The 19,219-nt window shown below is 42.1% G+C and overlaps 2 protein-coding genes across 5 annotated transcripts in view; one reads left to right on the top strand and one right to left on the bottom strand.

The window, feature by feature from the left end:
• Nucleotides 1-452: 452 nt before the first annotated feature.
• MGME1 (mitochondrial genome maintenance exonuclease 1) lies at nt 453-9,509 on the bottom strand. 2 transcript variants are annotated; one of them, XM_081148538.1, is made up of 5 exons: nt 9,424-9,509; nt 7,722-8,301; nt 4,469-4,685; nt 2,044-2,176; nt 453-1,689 (listed from the first exon to the last, which is right to left on the bottom strand). In XM_081148538.1, the coding sequence occupies exons 2-5, from the start codon at nt 8,233-8,235 to the stop codon at nt 1,528-1,530; spliced, it is 1,026 nt and encodes a 341-aa protein (XP_081004664.1). In that variant the 5' UTR covers nt 8,236-8,301; nt 9,424-9,509; the 3' UTR covers nt 453-1,527. The 2 variants fall into 2 exon arrangements, with proteins under 2 accessions (XP_081004664.1, XP_081004663.1); XM_081148537.1 differs by lacking the exon at nt 9,424-9,509 and adding an exon at nt 9,087-9,228.
• Nucleotides 9,404-19,219, top strand: part of SNX5 (sorting nexin 5) — a 26,740-nt gene continuing 16,924 nt past the window's right edge. The window contains exons 1-3 of one of the 3 annotated variants that reach the window (XM_081148534.1): nt 9,412-9,498; nt 9,734-9,819; nt 19,099-19,203. In XM_081148534.1, coding sequence (XP_081004660.1) covers nt 9,766-9,819; nt 19,099-19,203 — 159 coding nt within the window. In that variant the 5' untranslated portion in view covers nt 9,412-9,498; nt 9,734-9,765. Of the gene's footprint in view, nt 9,548-9,733; nt 9,820-19,098; nt 19,204-19,219 lie in introns of all 3 variants that reach the window. The other 2 variants (XM_081148535.1, XM_081148536.1) reach the window with 2 other exon arrangements.

Here is a 19,219-nt window from a genome sequence, read left to right as displayed (position 1 = left end):
GTCTGGTCCAGGGAAACCTACCCAGGGACTTATCTTCACTGTTTTACCAACTATGTCTTCTTGGTCAGACTCTAAGGTATTTATGGAACTCTTCACACCACCATTAGCTTGGGCGACTCTTTATCCAAAGTGACAGATCCGAGGTAAATTTGTGTTAACCCAACAGAACTGTACTAAAATGAAGTCTCATTGGGTCTGGTTTCCTAAATCCTAGGGTGAGGCTTATTAGAGCAGTGTGGGAAAATCTGGTGGTACAATTTTTAATTTTCTCACTTGATTCCTTACTTTGGATATTGCAAGTTATAGGAATACATGCTACTTAATAAAACGCAGATATGTATAGTCAATAAAAGGTCACCCACAAACCTCCTCTCTCCTACCTGAACCTTACTTTCCTTGCCAGGTGACTGTGATTCAGGACACCTCCTTGTAATAAGACTCACACCAAAAGTACTGGGCCAGTGGTATAATTCTGAATTTAAAAACAAAGTCTAAACAATTTCCAGGCTTGTGAAATTAATCTATGAACATAGAAATTAAAACAAAACCAAACCAAAACCCCTCATTACTTTACTCACATCTTGTATTTTATTAATGAAAGAAAAAAATTGTAGCACCCTATAATTTTAAGACAGTAACTGTAACTTAAATGCTAACCCACTCTATAAGATAGGGACCCTTCCCCCAGGGCTATAGTAGGGATTTACTTAAGTTTCCCAAACCCAATGACAACTAATAATTTTTATTTCTTAACACCCCAAAAATACATTGTACTGTGTTACTGTGCCCCATAGCGGAAACATTCCACAAGTGATATTTTTTTCTATGGACATGATTCATTGACTCAAACCAGAATATAGCTACTAAAATACCTACAATTACTTCTGGGGGTTACTTGGTGCTATGCTAAGGGGTATTGCCAATGATATGGTGAATATGCTCCATCTTTCCAGAGAGCAATATTTATTCGAGGCTAAGGAATCAGAGGTTTATCTTTCAAAAATGTTAAATGGAAATTTTCTTTCCAAAAAAAATATATAGAGAACCCCAATACATAAAACAAGTTCTAGGAAACTGCGTTGGCAGTAGCAGTTGGCTGATGCAAGTTCTCCGTTCACACACCCAGAGGCTGCATGGCCCCTTCCCTCCTGGTGTAACCCTGGGGAAATGCTTGGCACACCAAGCCTCACTGCCCTCTAATTCAGTTCAAAGACTGGGCAGCCTGCCCAGAACACAGAAAGGTCCCAGGGGGCCCAAGAGCCACCAACACTGTATCAGTCTTGCTTGCCCTTTTTTCAAGTAAATCAAAGAGGTAGCATAGCTGGTCTTTTGTGTGCTGAAGTCCATTTCTTTATACCTACTTTTCTGGCTTTTCAGTCTTTTTGACTGCAATAAATTTTAACAAATCTGCTTGTGTTAATGTGGCTCTCAGATCCTGTGGGACCTCCATTTTAGGTCACAGTGAACAGCAATATATTTTCCCAAACTGTGAGAAAGTGCTGAATGTTCCCAAATAGCATCCTGCCCCTAATCTGGTTTCTGAACGTCCTGGTGCTTTTCCTTCTTTGTATATTCTTCTAGTCGAAGAAGCCACTTTGCCCAGTACTGGGAACACAGCTCTGAGTTCATGAAATGTGCGTGGGCAGGGGATCCATCTTTGTAGGCCACCACAATTAAACCACACTGAACCTAGGAAGAAACACAGTAGGCTGAGAGTTTAGGTTAATCTCCTTCTTACTCCAGGGCAAACTCAGAACAAAACAATCTATAGTAACATCTCCTAACTCAATTTCTAAGATGGGATGATGAAAGACTGTACCAGGACACACAAGAACACCGCGATGACAGATAAGACATTGAAGAAGAGACTGTCATCATTGAAGAATAGACTGTTTCCAGAGGAGGAAAAGTGCATTTTAAAGTAAAAGGGGGACAAGGAACAGAGTAAGCAGTGGGATAAAGACAGAGTAAGAACCATAAGGGGTTAAGTAGCTATAAACAAGCATTGAGCAAAAGCTTTAAGCAGAGGCTCAGTGTCCTGACCTGAAAGCTATAGTTGGCATCATTGTTTATCGCACCCATGTACGCCACAACCTGCAGTGGGTTGTCAAATGTATTTCGGATAAAAGGCTTTGGTTTCTCCGATGTCTTCCAATCAATCACACACAGGTTGCCTCTAAAGAGAATAGTAGGTAATAGTTCAAACTACAAAACTCTATTAGAGTAACTTATGTATAATTTACTACTTGTCACCCAATGACACTTGCTTCTATTCTCCACCTGCCAAAAAGGCAGCCCCTCTGAGCTTTCTCTCTCAGGATTAGAAAGATCTGATGTTCGCTTTGCTCTGAACCCTTTATTCAGTATATGAGCCTGTCATGGGTTTGATGGACAGTGTTTCCTAAATTGCACCGGTGAGACCTACAGATGCAGGCCCACATGGGAGTGCTGGGGAACAACTTTTCCTCAGTTCAAGTTTCTATGCTCTCTCAAAATTCCTTGGAATCTCCAAGGCCTCCTCTCTTTTAACAGGTGACGGGAACTGAAACTACACCTATTATTTCTTTAGTTGATTTTGCTTCAAATGTCTATCAGAATGAACCACAACAGACCAGTAACAAAGTCCTCATCATAAAAGACTAAACATCATGGTGCTTCAGAAATTCTCTTGCTCAAAAACCAAGGCTGGGGTTCAAATCCATCAACACTTAAAAATGCAACTCTACAATGAGATACCACCTCAAAACCCATTAGGATGGCTACTATCAAAAAAACTAAGTGTTAGAATGTGGAAAAATTGGAACCTTTGTGCACTGTTAGGAACATAAAATGGCATAGCCCCTATAGAATACAGTACGGTTTCTCAAAAAATTAAATAGAATTACCATATGCTCTAGCAATATTCCACTTCTGGCATATATCCAAAAAAATTAAAAGCACAGTCTTGAGAGATGTATGTATACCCATGTTCACAACAGCATCATTCATAATATCAAAAACCTGAAAGCAACCCAAGTGTCCACTGACGGACGGATAAGCGAAATGTGGCATATACATACAGTGCAATATTCATCAGCCCAAAAGAGGAAATTCTGACATATGCTGCAACATACATGAACCTTGAGGGCATTATGCTGAATGAAATAAGCCAGTCAGAGACAAATACTGTATCATTCCACATATACGACAGAAAGTAGAATGGTGGATGCCAGGGGCTGGAAGTAGGGGGGAATGAGGCGGTTACTATTTAATGGGTACAGAATTTCAGTTTTAACAGATGAAAAGTGTACTGGAGATGTATGGTGGTGACGATTGCACAGTATAAATGCATTTAATATCACTGAACTACACACTTAAAAATAAATGGTCAATTTTATGTGTATTCTGCCACATTAAAAACATGGCTTTTTAAAGAGTGGGAGGCTTTTGTTTTTAATTCAGTTACAGTTGACATACACTATTATATTAGTTTCAGGTACACATACTGACCATCAAAAATTCCTTTTAAATTTCTAAAACCTTAGTTTCAAAAAGGTTCAACGTTCATATTCTCAATGCTGATGTGATACTCTGTGTTAAGAGCAAAAAACAAACAGCAGTACTATGGACATGTTTTGTAATCCCTATGAAAAGTGTCTGGTAGCAGGAATTTCTTATAGGCCTTTGGTAGAATTACTTGTATGGCTTCACTGGTTAATCTGAAGGGCAGCCAAATATAGCCTATTAAATTTCTAGGCACAAAGGGCTCTTCTCAGATATGAGGCAGCTATGGCATGAAACTATGGTAGCCTAAAACACAGTAGTTTCCAGAGTAATATTGTTAATTTTTTTAAATTTAAACTAGAGTTCCAAGGGTTACACCCACAGATGGTTTTTCTCCCATCCTATTGTATTGCTCACATATTTTCTTTGGAATAGGGGTATCCGCAGGTTATATCTACCCTTGGAATCTGGAGTATGTGGGAAGGAAGCTATAGTAAGCTCAGAGTTCCTACCCGTGTCAAAAAGTACCTGGAGCCAGGAAAGAGGTTGACTTTCAGGGCCAACAGATTAAGATGTTGTGCTCGCTTCGGCAGCACATATACTAAAATCAGATTAAGATGTTATTTTTAGGGGCACAGGGAATAAAATGCAGGAATCAAATTGGATCTTATGGTTAGTACCTGGCTTGGGGAGAGGGAGGAGGAACATGCTACAAAACAGGCCATCCTAGGGATATTAAAAAGTTTTACCTTTGCCTCACCAAACATTTTGATTTTGGAACACAAATTTGCAAGGATTATGTGGCTCTTCCCCCTGTACCCATTCTTACCCAATTCTTTTACCTGTCACATAGGTTTTGACTTTACAGAGGCTGTACCTTGAAGCCGGAGTTTAGATGAAATAAGTGTTTGACAGGCACCATCTGTCCCACTTTAGGACAGATTAATTCACCTCCACACTTTGATAAAAACAATCTAATACTTACTGATACTCAGCCACACAGTCCAGCAGACCTACATACTTTAAGGTCTCATGTTGAACAGCGCTTTCAAGAGCTCGAACTCCATTGATATCTTTTAGAATATGCTGGACACTTTCGATGTAGCCAGATTCGAGATTTTCATCTCTCTCTTTTAAGTTCCCCTGGGGTGAAAGTATGCTTTCCAAGGCTTCATGGAACTGTTTCCCTTGTAAAAATATGTCTGAGAAAAAAAAAAAAAAATCAAGGGAAAATGAAAAAACAAAACAAGAACAAACTAGTACTAAAAAACAAATACTCTAAAAAACTGAGTAATAAAATTAAAAATTACACAAGATTTACCTTTAAGTGACAACCCCTGAAACACCACATTTCAGCCCTTGTGAAACCCAAGAATGCACTTTGAAAACCAAAGAGACTGGAATAGTTTAGCCAATAAAATGGCTTAAAATAAAGTCTTTCTAACTGAATTAGGCCAAAACTAGAATTAAAGATCTGGGGCTACAGGAACACACTAATTTATGGTACTGTGAATTTAAGTATCCATTTTAATAAGTTAACGGGTTGTGGTAAATTATTAGAAATTTAGGAAACTGTACTTTTGTTTACTTCTTTTTGCAATCAAAACTTAACTATGGACATAAAAACGGCAGGGAAGCCTTTCACTAGCTGGCTTATGACTGGCAAGAAGTGAAAATCAAGGCACATACAAATTAAAAAGGAATTGTTGTGGGGATTTTGTGGGACTTGGAGGGAGGGGAGGAAAATATGTGATTCTTCTCTTGCACTTTTCTAGGGTAGGGTAGTTGCTCTGTCCTGAAATTTTTTTTCCTCATACACTTTTTTTTTAAAATATATCTTTACTGATTTCAGAGAGAGGACAGGAGAGGGAGAGAGAGAGACAGAAACATCAATGATGAGAGAGAGTCATTGATCGGCTGCCTCCTGCACATCCCCTATTGGAGATGGAGCCCGCAACCCAGGCATGTGCCCTGACCGGGAATTGAACTGCAATCTCCTGGATCCTAGGTCAATGCTCAACTGCTGAGCCATGCCTGGCCGGGCTCCTCATATACTTTTAAGAGAAAAGGCCATGAACATACTCAGCAAATGAAAGAAATATTACATATTCACTTGATTCTCAGTAAGGGAAGGGAAGAAAGAGGGGGCGTTGTGTTAAACAGTGGCCTTGGTGCTTTCAAAATACTGTTATTTATTCTTTTTAAGCAGGGGAGAGTGTGAATGCAGTCCCACGCTACACTATCAATAAGAGTGAAAGGGCAATACACAGAGTGGGAGAAAATATTTCAAGTTATATATCTGATAAAGAATTGTCCAGAATATTAACAAAAAACACCAATGAGATTTAAAAATAGGCAAAAAACTCAAATAGACATTTCTCTAAAGATAAACAGCCAATCAGTACATGAAATGATGCCCATCATCACTAATCATGAGGGAAATGCAAATCAAATCTATGAGATACCACCTCACGCCCATGAGGATAGCTACTATCAAAAGACAGAAAATAATTCAATTTGTTAAAAGTAAGTTATAATTTTTAAAAAGTTTACTGATTTTTTTGAGGGAGATAGAGGGAAAAGCATCAATTTTTGTTGTTCCACTTATCCATTCATTGGTTGATTCTTGTACGTGCCCTGACTGGGGATTGAACCCTCAACCTTGGCGTATCAGGACGATGCACTAATCAACTGAGCTACCCGGCCAGGGCAAAAAATTTTTTAAAAGATTCAAGATTTATTGCAGATAGCATCAAGTCAGAGTAGTCACTCAATAAGTTAAAGGAATGAAAGTGAAAAGTTTTCAAGTTCCAGTATATAAAGGGCATTAAAAAAATTCATAAGTCTCCAATATTCTGATTGATAGAATTGACAGAATGGAAAATATTTTAGGGTTAAAAAAATTAGTAGCAAAAAACTGAAAAAATAAACCCCAGCTATTTCCACTATGATGGACACATGTAAATCAGAGTAAGTCAGACTTTCTTATTCTCAGCAAACTTCAAAAGGTAAATTGATACTTGAGAAACTGACAAAAACCTTAAGATGCCATTAAAAGATTATGTTGCTTGTTTAGAAAGCTGAGAATACAGGCAATACCTTGGGGATATTGGGGGCTCAGTATCACACACACCACTGTAATAAAACAAGTACCTAAAGTGAGTTGTAACTTTTCTCCTTCACTTAGTAAAAAATGCAACACCTGTGAAATAAAATCACAATAGATCGAATCACAATAAAATGAGGCATGTCGGTAGTTTGGTGGTTGTTACTAATCAACTTTCCTCAGAAGGCAATTAGCCACTGCATGGAGTCTTTGTCCCAAAGAGCTGAAAAATGTTATAAGGCACTACGGTCTTGACCATTTCTGCCATATCTAGGTGCCACCTATATACGTAATAATTTTCTTTAAAACACGTGACCATTTGTTTAACATGTGTGCACACATGCACTTTTTTTCTAAGGTGCTTCAAAATAAATGCATTACTCTTAAAAATAAACGTGCTTGTGTACCACTAGGGGTACACATACTGCTCTCTGGGAAGCATAGGCGAAGGAATGCTCAATGTAAAACAGCTTTAAGACAACTACACAGTCCTGATGAGGATCAGCTAATTCATCTGTGCATTTGAATGGACTGTTTTAAGGAAGCTATTCTCTTCACTTGTCTAGTAAGTTTGTAAGTTAGGAGTTGAAGGCTAAAGTTTACTTATTCTCAGTTCCTAATCAAGAGCATCTGATTATCTCTTTACCAAGACCCAAATACAGACTGTGTGTTCTGGCTTATTGTTTTAATTCCACTGGTCTGGCTTGTCAGCCTACGTTAGTAAGTAAAACAAGGGATTATTTACTAGATTCTGAACAGAATGCCTAGTAAACAACTAGAATTCCATCATCATGCTCATTCCATAATCAAAGAAAACAGGCAATTCTAATACTTACGTTTATAGCTTATAAAATACATGAATTTTATACATCACTTAGTCAAAATACTTGACCTCTGCGCTTCAGTTGCATTTGTGAAATGGGGACAACAGTATCTATGCTTTGTAGGGTTGTCATGAGGATTAAAGGAGTTAATACACAAAGTGCTATTTAAAGCTAATTATTATCATTTGAAAGGAATTCCTCACTAGTTAAGGTTAAAAAACAAAGAACACACCTTAGAAGAATGACACTAGTGCTCTATAATTCTAGAAAACACAGTAACAATACAGAACCAGGATTAAGAAAATTACTTGATGTATATTCTGCAAAGCCATCCTCTCCCAGTTCCAGAATCATCCGCTGTTTCCACCTCTCCAGATAGAAAATCTGCTCTGATGTCATGGTCTGCTGAAGGACGCGGGTCACACTAGGTACCTTACTCCTCTGCAAAGGGATTTTCAAAGGACTCGCGGCATCACTCGCTGCACTTGGTTTGAAGCTTTTCTCTGGATTGAAGAGAGGAAACCAGTTTCCCGGAACCCTCGCTTCCTCGTCGTGCTTCGGGGGTTTACACTTACTCACAGGCCCATAGAGTAAAGTGTCTTCCTCGAACAACGACTCTGGAGTCTGAGCGGGGCCTCTGGACGACAAGACAGACTGTACTAAGTCGTCATACTTCTCCTGGTTCACCTCTTGGTAAGGGTTCGCTTTTTTCTTCCGGCCGCAAGCGGAAGCGGAAGTGGAGAAGCCCACCTGCGGGCAGGGTGCTGCAGAAAACCCCCCTGCCCTCCTAAGCTGCCTGCAGACGGCCTGAAACGCCTTCATCTTCAGACTCCGCACTCTCCTCTAGTCTCCCGTGCGGTGCCGAGGGCCTGTTCAGTGTCCGTGATCCTATTAGAGAGAAAAGTGGTGTTAGGCGCCAAAAGTGTTCAGCGTTTTCACTATCAGTGTGAAAGCTGCGTCAGTACGATATTGCACATTTAAAAGCCTCAGCAAGCCCGGCCGCAGGGGCTCAGTGGAGGAGCGCGGCCCCATCCACCGGAGGCCACGGGTTCGACTCCCGTCAGGGCAAATGCCGAGCCAACCTGGATGTGTCTCTCTCCCTGAAATCAATAAAAACGTAGTTTTAAAAATTTAAAGGAAAAAAATAAAGTCTATTCAGTAAGCTTTTGTGACGTGTTTGGACAAAGCTATTTCCAAAGAAAAGGCTCTCAATACGAGGGCCAACACTTATTTAATGCGAAATAGCAGGCGGCTTGGGCAAGACGTCCCCAATGCTCGGTCACAAGGGAGACGCGCAGGAAGGGAGGCGCGAGACAGAAAAACCACCCAGGAGCCCATCCTCTAACGGCCAGGAGTCCGTTAACAATTAACCCCGGATCCTAGGTACCGTGTGGAGATTTCTCATTTAGCCCTCACGCCCTCTAAGGTGGGTGCTACGCCACCCGCTCTGCAGACGCGGGGATCGAGCTGCCGAAGGGCCACGTCAGGTCCGAGCAGGTGAGGGCGGCCAGCAGGGCGCACCGCCGCGATCCCCGTGAGTCGGGGGCTCCCGCTCCTACGCCGCCGCCGCCGCACTGCGGCCGCGACAGAAAAGCAGTGGCCCCTATGGTGGGAGTCAGGACTGGGGAAGAGGCGGCTTAAAGAGAAGCCTAGCCCAGGGCAGGCGTAGGTACCTCAGAGGCCACCACGCTTCGCTTAACAACCACTCCGGACGCGGATTTTCATCGGTCCCGCGCTTTGTTCTCGATTTGAGTTTCGGCCACGGACGGCGGACCCAGCAGGCACCGCGCGCCGCGGCACTCAAGCCCCGCCCCTAGCCTCTGGTTCACCTCCATTGACGTGCACGCGATCCGTGGGGAGTCCCGCCCCTTCGGCCGAAGCGCGGGCGCCTCCAAATCGCGCCCTTTCGCTCTCGCGAGATCTTGTTTACGTCACACCTCGTCGCCATCTTGGGCCCTGGCCGAGTAATAAATATCCCCGCACTAGGGCGCGGTCTTTCTTCAGACGCGCCTTGTCGGGAGTGTTTCTGGCTCTGCGTTCCTCTCGCGGCTCTGTAGTCTGCGGCTTCCGTGGCCCGGAGCGAGGGTAGGCCCCGCGTAGCTTCTTTGCCCGGCTCCAAGATGGACGGCACCGGGTACGGGGGAGGCAGTTGTGGGGGAGCACGTGGCGCGCCTCTAGCCTTTCCCGGGGCTTCTGGGATGGTGGCGGAGTCGCCAGGCCTCCGGCCGCCGTGGGGCAGGGAGGCTAGCGGAGGCGGGGCCGCGTCCGCCCCTCTAGGCGCCCCCGCAGCGACGGCCCAGCCTCTTCTTTCCTCGCACAGCCCGGCAGCCCGCGCTCGAGGCCCGCGTCGCCATGGCCGCGGTTCCCGAGTTGCTGCAGCAGGAGGAGGAGGAGGACCGCAGCAAGGTGAGGCCTTACGTGCGTCCAGGCTCCAGGCGGAGGCCCCGCCGACCTCTCGGCGCCCCACATTTCTTTCCTCGCCCCAAGGGGACTCGGGGGGCTGCTCGTGCACCCGGGTCTCGTGGCGAGGGGCTCCCCCACGTGGGAAGCACCTGCTGGACCCCGAGCGTTCTTTGTTCTCCCTGAGGGCTGAGGGCCGCCTGGTGGTTCGCGGCCCGGTGCCCGGTACCGAGCGGGCGCGCGGCCGAATTTCTGGGGACCCGAGAATGTGTTTTTACGTAAAAAGTTTTTAGAACTTAACCTTGGCTTCGTGAAGACTGGACGGGGAACGTGAGAGCCTCCTAACATGCAGCAAACGGCAGTGCGGCTTAGTTGCCTCCCCACAGTTTGAGAAAACTCTCTTCGGCCCCAATACGGGGACATTTCAAGTCAGAAACCCGAAGCCTGTGTCTTACAACTTTATAAAAGCTAAATGCGTCACTGCGGGAGTTGTGCAATTTTTAGTAGGTGCTCCAGTACTTGTTGAGCTCGGTTTTCACTTCTAAAATGTGGGTATTTGTGTGAGTCACCCCCGTGCCGCCTAGGTCGCGAGGCCCGGAGGCAGGATCCGCCTCCCGGGGCCGGTGGGCTCGGGGCGCCCCGCTCTGCGGCGCCCCTTTGGGCTGAGCCAGCTTCGCGGCTCGTGCGCGTCGGCAGGAGCCCCGAGGCTCTGTGCAGAGTCCTCAACAAAAGTTTTTCTGACAGAAAGTTAAAAAAAAAAGTAATCTGAAGATGCAAGGTACCGCTCCGATTTAACCTGGAAGACGTCTTAAAAAATGTTTACATCTATTTTCTCAGTCTTTGGAGAGGCCGTTTTTGGTCTAGTCAGTACCGAGTTTTTCCAACAAGGGCGTCCCTGCTGTATTTTCGTTGATGAAATACAAGTTTGTGATGAGGGTAGTAGGGTCTTGGACGGAGTATTTTTATTTGAAAGTTGAGAGAAGTTGTTCTTTTTACTAAGACTCAAAAGTGGGGACTTGAGACTCCAATTCTTTCTAGGACAATCCAAAGGTAGATTTCTCTCTAGAAGTTTGGGTGCGAAATAGGCGTTTTGAGAGCAGTTTGATCCACACGCCGCTTCCCTCCCGACCCAGGGTGTTCGCTTTAGACTCACTGCCCTGGGGCCTCCCTCTCTGTCGGGTGCTTACGGAGACTTGCCCGTCATTCTGATCCTGCAGCAAGATTGGAGGATTTTGAAGGCTGTTTTCTGCCCCCATTCCCCTGGTTTTAGTGGCTACAGGAAAAGGACTTTATAGAATTATGTTTCTTCTGATTTTTTGATTGAGAAGTCGGGAGATAATAAAACTTGCTACATTGCTCCAGCACGTGGCTGCACTTGCTTCCCGACCTAATGCCGGTCCTGTGCTGTGTCACCTGCAGGTGGTCTTCTCTGTTCACGTAAAGGGTGAATAGAGGCCAAGTCTTGGGCAAATCTGCGCTGCTTGTTAGTCAACTCAAATGTTTTTTACAGAAAATATTTTAAGTTTAAACTTTCTGATTATTGGCTTTGGAATTTCCATGAAAATAAGAGGTTCATGGGGTTTATTTTTTTAATATCTTTATTTTTATAGAGGAAGGGAGAAGAAGAGAAACATGTATGTCCAGCAGCTGCCTCCTGCACACCCCCTACCGACCTTGGTGCATGGGACCTCGCTCAGCCAGCTGAGCCACACCAGCCAGGGCAAGAGGTTCATGGAATTTAGATCAGCTAATAAAGGAGGGAACATAATTGATTCTTGAGGAATTTAAATACTCATAAAATACTCTTTGCTAGTTCAGCAAAACTGAGAGGAATATTGGTTTTTAACTGGTGTCCTGACACTTTGATTTGGTGAAGGTGTTGGGATTTGCCTCCTTGCCCAAAAAGCAGTCTAAGGGAAGAGTTGCGTGGTGGTTAACGCGTCCTCTACTGATGGGAAGATTGTATTTTGGTAACTTAGAAAAGTAGGATTTTACCAGATGTCACCCCTGAAAATGTTAACTAAAGCATTAACACCAGTGGGCCCCATCTTTATAATAAACTAGTACTGTGCCACCGCCCCCACTCCATGGATGTCCTCAGATGTCTGGAGTTTTTTAGTGGGTAGGGGGGAAATAATTGGAGATCATGTAAACTTTGTTCCTATAAAATAGATTACCCTAGTCTCTAGTTATTTTGCATCTTATAGGTTCTCCAGGCCTTCTATTTGCCAAAAAGCTATTTAAATAGCTGGGCATCATGTGTAGATTCCTACTCACAGATTCAGTGTGTATCTTTCTGTGGCGGTGAGTCTCCTTCCCAACAGTCTAGTAAACGAACAGCAAGTTGAGTATGGGTCTTGATTGCCTCCTAGGACTTTTTTTTTTTTTTTTTTAACGATTCTTAAATTGCTAATAAACTGAAGTTGAGCACATAGGAAAAGCTTTGCAAGGACTAGGTGGTAGCCCTTCCCAGCCTAGTGGCTATTACAACTTGGTTCACTAGTTGGGTACATGGGTTTTGGGTGGATGGTGTCTCCTCAGAGCCACACATTGTTTATGCTGTTCTGGTTTGCAGTTTTTTGTTAAGAGGTGTGAAAGTTGTCTCTAGGGACACTTAACTCTCTCTACCAGCTTAGTGGAAGAATGTTCTAAAATTTGTGTTACTATAGGAACAGTCCTGAACTTTGACCAACACTACGGTAATTCAAATTTACTAAATTTTGTGGACTGATGTTTTTTACATTTAATGGCTTGACTTTTTTTTTTTTTCCCTAAATTCTGGAAGTGTAGGACTTACCAAAGCTGCCCAAATCTTAGTTTTGGGTCAGTAACTTGCACACAGTGTCTTAAGGTCTCCATGATCTCACATTTTTTTGGCTGTAGGAAGAAATGGCCAAGGGAGACTATTAGAGAATTTTCTAGATCCTGAGATCTAAGTTCTCATTTGATGTGAGACCTAGTAAGTGACCAACATCTAATGTAGAGCTTTATTTTAAACCAGGATTTTTCAGCCTGAGCACTATTGACATTTTGGGCTTGATAATCTTTTGTTGTGGGGAATTGTCCTGTGCCTTGTAGCTTTAGCAGTATACCTGGTCTCTACTGGATGACAGTAGCTCCCTTCCCTCCAGTAGTGACAGTCAAAAATATATGCAGACATTAAGTGTTCCTTGGTTGGGAATCACTTTCTAAAATGGTGTGACATGAGTAGGTTCAGGTTGTGTTACAGAGGCTAATCTTTAGTGTGCCAGTTTTTAATTTTTTTTCAGACATGTAATTGTTAAGTTGTAAGAAAATAACATGCTGTATAAAACATAAGTGTCGTTGACTGTCTTTGGGGGACCCAATATTGAGGAACCTTATCAAAAGATGTTAAAAGGTTTTATTCAGTGGGTTCTGGGGCAGTTTAGGATTACAAAGAGGCAGCTCTGCGTTTACTATGTTGAAATTTATTGTCCATTTTGTTTTTAGAGCCCACTTTGGATAGTGGAAACCTGAGGCTCTGATGCTAACAGCACTCAAAACATTGTGGACTAGAATTGCAGTTCGCTAACAAGTGTGCTGCAGGGTAGAACTTAATTTAAAATCGTACTTTTTAAAACATTTTGCTCTATTGTCAGGGCCTGGTTGCTTGAAGTTTTTCAAGTATAAATGGAAAGTTTCTCTGCATGATCTAGCTTTCTAAAAAGCTTCACCTTCAGCATGTTTATTTTGTGATTGGCCACCGAGTTACTCTTAAGAGATAGCCCTTCTAAAAGAGGAGCGTGAGATTAATTCATCAACTGTTTCATAACCCAAAGGCAAACCTTAATATAGAGGGAGGAGTGTGTAAGTTGCAGGAAGAGGCTCAGGAAGCACTGAACTTCAGTTCAGATATTGCGTCCTTGGCTTGACTCCTCTTTTACGAATTTGGTGTAACTTTCAGGCACTGCTGTGTGGTCTGGAGAGAAGTGTAATTTTCTCGGAATAGCTGCTTATATTAACCTGTGGTATGCATTTTGTGCTCTAAGAGTTTATAGTTTACTTGCTTTTGAGGGGCAGGCCTCTAACCTTCATTGTAGTCACTGTTGATGGTGAGTACAAATGCAGAAGCCAACTTCTTGGTCTTTCACTTTATTTTTCTTGAAGAGCAGTACAAAGCTGTAGGTGAGTGATAAAATGAGGTATTGGAATATTTACATCTTGATAGGGGAAATGTGTGGGACTTCTGGCTCAAAGCAGAACTCTCACCAGTAAGCAGGCAGCCTTCTCTTCTCCATGCTGCCATTTGTGTCTCAAACTTAATATAAGCTTAAGCTCAGATAGCTATGTTGCTGAATGATCTTTGTTGGTGGTGAAGGTAAATTTGTGTATTTAACCTATTTCCATCTTGGTTTGATCATAAAGGTCAGGCAGTGAATGTTCTTAAATACCCTCATCAACATGTGTAATGTGTAACATGTCAGGTGTGTAGCAGAGGGCTGTGGACTTGACATACCAAGGAACTTTGGGGGAGGGAGCCTTGGTAGGATTGGGTAGTAGGTGAAGGGCTTTAGCTTTGAATAGAAGAAATTAGTTTTTTATTTGTTCAGCTGCTTCCTCTGTAGCAGTGCTGTGTTGATTCACAGTAGAATTTCTGTGCCAGAAGATCCTTAGAGATCATATAGTTTAACTCTTTAATTTTGTGAACTCATTTGAAAATAATCCAGGTATCTAGTAATTAGATGAACTTCCTGAAATTAATGTTGTTTAAGCCAGTCATTCAACTTAATCTTTCTGGTTCCATGTTGGGATTTGACTAATTCATGGGCTTTGCAGCCATGTGAAATGATGATTGAGTTTATCCATTCGCTGAGTACGCTGCACTTACCTTCTTACAAGCCTCGGTTCCTGTTCTAGGAATTTGGGGCTAAGTAGCCTCCAGATGCACTGCGGTCTGTGGTGTTCTACCATGGACAGCTTGTGTGCTGGTGGACTACCTGTAAGAATGGTTGGTATCAGCAGGGATGGGTCCCTCTAGGTCCCATCTCACCAAGATGAGTGGTGGAAATCTGATCACTTGCTGTGGCCCTTTATCTAGTTTTTTAAGCTTATGGCTAACTTCCTTAACTTTTATCTATGTTAGATCTTCTAGGGGGCTTTGGCTCTGTTGTCCCTGAAGATTGCTTGGTACTGGCAGACCTGAATTATAGGGAAGGGAAGAACCAGTTGTGGGGTGAGGCGGGGGCAGGAGATGAGAAGTGCATAGGTTTACAAGCAGAGCTCATTGCTCTAGTCAGTTAGGTGGTTTTCATGCACCAGTGCATAAGGGAAAGCTGGGATAGAGTGAATAAACAGGTTTCGGTTACCTTCAGGGTGGAAGAAAACGAACATAATTTGAGTACCAGTACTTGAACCATGAAGATGGATTTGGAGAAGGAGATGGCATTAGAATTTCATATAGAGTACTTCTTTCTTGTGGGTCGAAACAGTAACAAAGTAATATATATATTTCATAAGCGTGTGTCCCGTGAGTCTTGTTTTTAGAAGTTAATGCAAATCTAGTGTGTCTGCAAGCAGAAGAACATTTTTGGATTTATTTCCTCAGTAATGAGTATTGGACTAGGCAAGGCATGTATACCTTTCTAGCTGAAATATGGTGTTTTCTGCTTCCTGTGATCAAAGAGAAAATGTGATCCAGGAGGCAGTCTTTTTGCGTGTGTCTTGGCTTCATGCTGCTGACAGACCGTTCTTGGATGTCTTTCCATATTGGCTCTGTCCCTGGTAGGGGTCCCAATTCTGTATGCCGTGGGATGGATAAGAGCAAAATCCTTAGGAGAGAGAAACCATGAAGGGAAGATGCTGATGTGACATGTGCATTGCTTCTGCTTTGGGAATGGAAACAAGAAAAACACTTAAATATATATAAGTGGGCTGCTTTTCTATCTGTTGTAGTTTCCTTGCAACATTCAAATTAAAATGGGGATATATAGAGGCTGGCATATTCAGCAGCTTCTTACATTGTATACAAAACTGGTTAAATTTTAAATGGCTATTCAGCTAGCTCACATTCTAGCAGATCACAGGTACTGTGGCGATGGTTTGTTTCCATTGTGTCTTGTTATTTTGGCTGTATGGCTCTAGTGTAAACCGGAGTCTGTAATCGCCACAACACCACTTATATTTTCTATATGTATATTCTCTGTTCTCCCTTGTGGGTTCTGAATTTCAGAATCTAGCCTTCCATGTTGTCCAGTCACATAGGTGCCCGTTGCCGTCTGTGAGCCATTAAACCTTTTGAAGAGGGATCTTTGTCGTGAGATTTGGACCAAAAGTCGTCCTTAGCTTAGAAGTCTGCAGTTGTCCTGCAGCCAGTGTCATGTCCCCCAGCTGGGAGACTGATGGATGGGTAAAGAAATGCACAGGGATTCTGTATCAGTTTTTCTCTTTTTCAGGCTCTCTTACCAAGCATTTAGAGTTCTTAAAACAGTTAAAAGTTTGCTTTCTAAATGAAACAGTGCTTGTTTATCCCCTTTCTTTCTTGTCACAAGATCATTGTCATGCTTACTGTAAGAATTAATCTGGTAGGAAAGCACATTGGGGACTGAAACTCCACCTAAAACTTGGGGTATATGATGCAATGGTTTCTATACAAATCTACAAGAGAAAGTCAGTTTTAAAACTTACATTCCATTGTTTGAGAATAGGTGTTTTAAATTTGATTCTCACAAATGACCTAAGGGAACTGGGAAATTGAAAAATTAACCCGACTTGGTTCTGAAGCCTGCCTTTCCCCACTGATTTAAACAGCCATTCTTGGCATTTTGACATCAGTAGCTCAAGTCAGAGACTTAGTGTTGGCCAGCAGTGCTAAGCAGTACTCTGGGTGCTTATTTAGGGTAGGGGATAGAGGTGGGTGAATGGGGGAAAGTATATGGAAGGGTACAACCCAGTTCTTATACCCTACATCCTGCTGATTTATTTAACAAGTACTGTGCCGTGAGATTGTGGGGTGTTGGTTTTGTTGACTAAGCAGGAGTAACAATGCTGAGTTTTAAGCACATTTGATGCTTCCGGAGTAAGGGTTCTGTGCTGACTTAGAAGTTTTAAACATTTCACAACTTGTTGCTTTTTGTTGATTTATTATCTGCCTCATTTTCTGGAGGGTTATATGCTACACTATAGGTTATAGGTTCCTCATCCTACTTATACCAAAAAAACATACCAAAAACCGTATTTCTGTGGTGACAAGAGAGGAAGATAATAGTATAGTAAATAGTCTAGACTATTACCTCTGTATGGTTAGGTGTATGGGGAAAGAGGTGAAACCAGAAAATAATTGTTGAGTGAGACAAAAAGCAGCTGGTAAAGTTCATTTTAACTTTGATGGTGGTGCTTAAATAAACCCTATTTACTAGGTTGCATTCTCCTTGGTCCTTCAATCCCTAATTCCAAAGCTAGTCCTTGTGGCTCATTAAGTTTGTTTGGCTTGTAGTGAGCTAAAATGGAATTGTCAGCATGTTCAGAAATTGAGAGATGGCTAGAAACCAGGATTTGTGACTTCTTTAGGAAATGGAATCTCAGGAAGCATGGCACTAGTTGCTGAGCTCAGGGGAATGCACCTTAAACCTACCCCATCTTTCTACCAGTGTCAGTTGCCCCTTTTACACCTTCCCACTTTGTTGCTGTTCTGATTCTGACAGATACAAACATAAGATAGGTGGGGAGTTGAGTATTCTCTGCAGTCAAATTTTAGTGTATATTTTGAGGTCTTTTTGAACTTTGTATTTGCCCAGTGGTAACCTTCTGAAAGGAAGGAAGCTTTTTATCAGAAATGTGTCAGCTAGAGTCACAGGACAAATTGAAGTATCCCTGACCTTTGAGTCTTTGTTTGTAGAGATCTCAAAAATGGACGTAAGAAATACTTGCTTATTTTGACTTAATTTTCCTAGGAGTCAGGAATTCATCTAGGAGAAGAATTTAAATTGAGGTGTCAGGGACTTAAGTATATTGTAATCTTACTAATGCCTGATGTTAAAATCAAGCTCTGGTAACAGAACTTGAAGGTTGTTTTCTTTTGGAAAGCCATTGGTACAGTACTAACTCTGGTTTTTGCAATTTAAATTTTTTCTTAGTGCTAAGAGGAGAACGGAGGTACTGACAGTTTCTAAGATACGGAGGAGAGGGGTAATTCATGCATTTTTAGTGGATATAATTAGTCTTTTTATACTTGATTGAACCAGTTTTTCTAATTTCAAAAGTTAAGTTTGTCAGTTCTTGGTCTTGAACTTTTTATTTTGAAGAAAAGACCCCACAATGACATTTAGGGGGGAAATGCCTCAATATTCCCTGTTCTCTCATTTACTTGACTCCAGTCTTCACTTGGCATTCTCCCTGTGTGCAGTAATCTTAGAGTGTTACAACAACTTTACTTTAGCTCTAGCTTACAGTTGAGGTGGGGTGGGAATACATGAGATGCTTATTTTATGCCGGTTTTCATGCCTTGTTTGTTGTCAGTCCTTGAGATTGACCATCAATCAGCTTGTCTGCTTTAAGAATTATGGAATATATCATACTTTAAATTCAGGACAGAAAACCATTTTAACCACTTTTTCCTAACATTCTTCCAAAAAAATTTTTTTAAAACAATGAACGTGGAGTTGGGTGTTCTTTTCCTCTGAATTTCTAACTCACGAAATCTGTTGCTTTTGCTTCCAGGGCAGTGCTCACACTTTTCCCTTACATGTAACCACAGTGGGATTCTGCTAATTAGGGCCTTTTGTTAGTTTTACAGTTTATTGTATCTAGATTTCTATTCTCTCTGCAACAGCCCCTGAATATAAATAGGTCTACTCTTGAGCCGGGTTTTTCTTTATCTTTTGACCTAGGATCCCATGCCACATGACTGTTCTGTTTTCCTAGTCTCTTCATTCAGATATATGAACGGTCTAGTTAATGCCACTTGTGTGTTCCTTGTACTTTGGGCTTTTATGTAAGAAGTTCAAGATTTCATCCTGTCTAGTTCAAGCCTTCTTAATAACAGTTCTTCCAGGTATTTGGTAAAAGGTATTTTTCATGCAGATGTAAGAATGCACATGATGTTAAAATCATAGTTGCTTTGTTCAGATCACAGGAATGCTTTGTACCTATCCATATGTTTAAGAGGAGATTTCCCTACGGTTTCAAATAAACTTAGATTTATCTCAACTGACTTTGTTCTAAACGATCTTCTATAGACTGCTTTTTAATTGCTAGCTCCCATTTTTTGAAGGATACTATTTAGGACTAAAATGAATTTGAGACTAATAACCAAAACATGTATTTCAGCTGAGATCTGTATCTGTGGACCTGAATGTTGATCCCTCGCTTCAAATTGACATACCTGATGCACTCAGTGAAAGAGATAAGGTCAAGTTTACAGTACACACCAAGGTAAGTGACAGAATGA

The sequence above is a fragment of the Miniopterus schreibersii genome (genome assembly GCF_964146895.1).
Source record: "Miniopterus schreibersii genome assembly, chromosome: 10".
Classification (NCBI taxonomy): domain Eukaryota; kingdom Metazoa; phylum Chordata; class Mammalia; order Chiroptera; family Miniopteridae; genus Miniopterus; species Miniopterus schreibersii.
The sequence above is the reverse complement of the archived record's forward strand: the minus strand, read 5'-3'. Positions and strand labels throughout refer to the sequence as shown.

What these genes read in the sequence shown, in the direction of transcription:
- MGME1 (XM_081148538.1), bottom strand. Translation starts at nt 8,235, where the DNA reads ATGAAGGCGTTTCAGGCCGTCTGCAGGCAGCTTAGGAGGGCAGGGGGG. An exon ending in GACTGTGTGGCTGAGTATCA is followed by an intron (nt 2,177 to 4,468) that starts GTAAGTATTAGA and finishes TATTCTCTTTAG; the next exon opens with AGGCAACCTGTGTGTGATTG. An exon ending in ATGCCAACTATAGCTTTCAG is followed by an intron (nt 1,690 to 2,043) that starts GTCAGGACACTG and finishes GTTTCTTCCTAG; the next exon opens with GTTCAGTGTGGTTTAATTGT.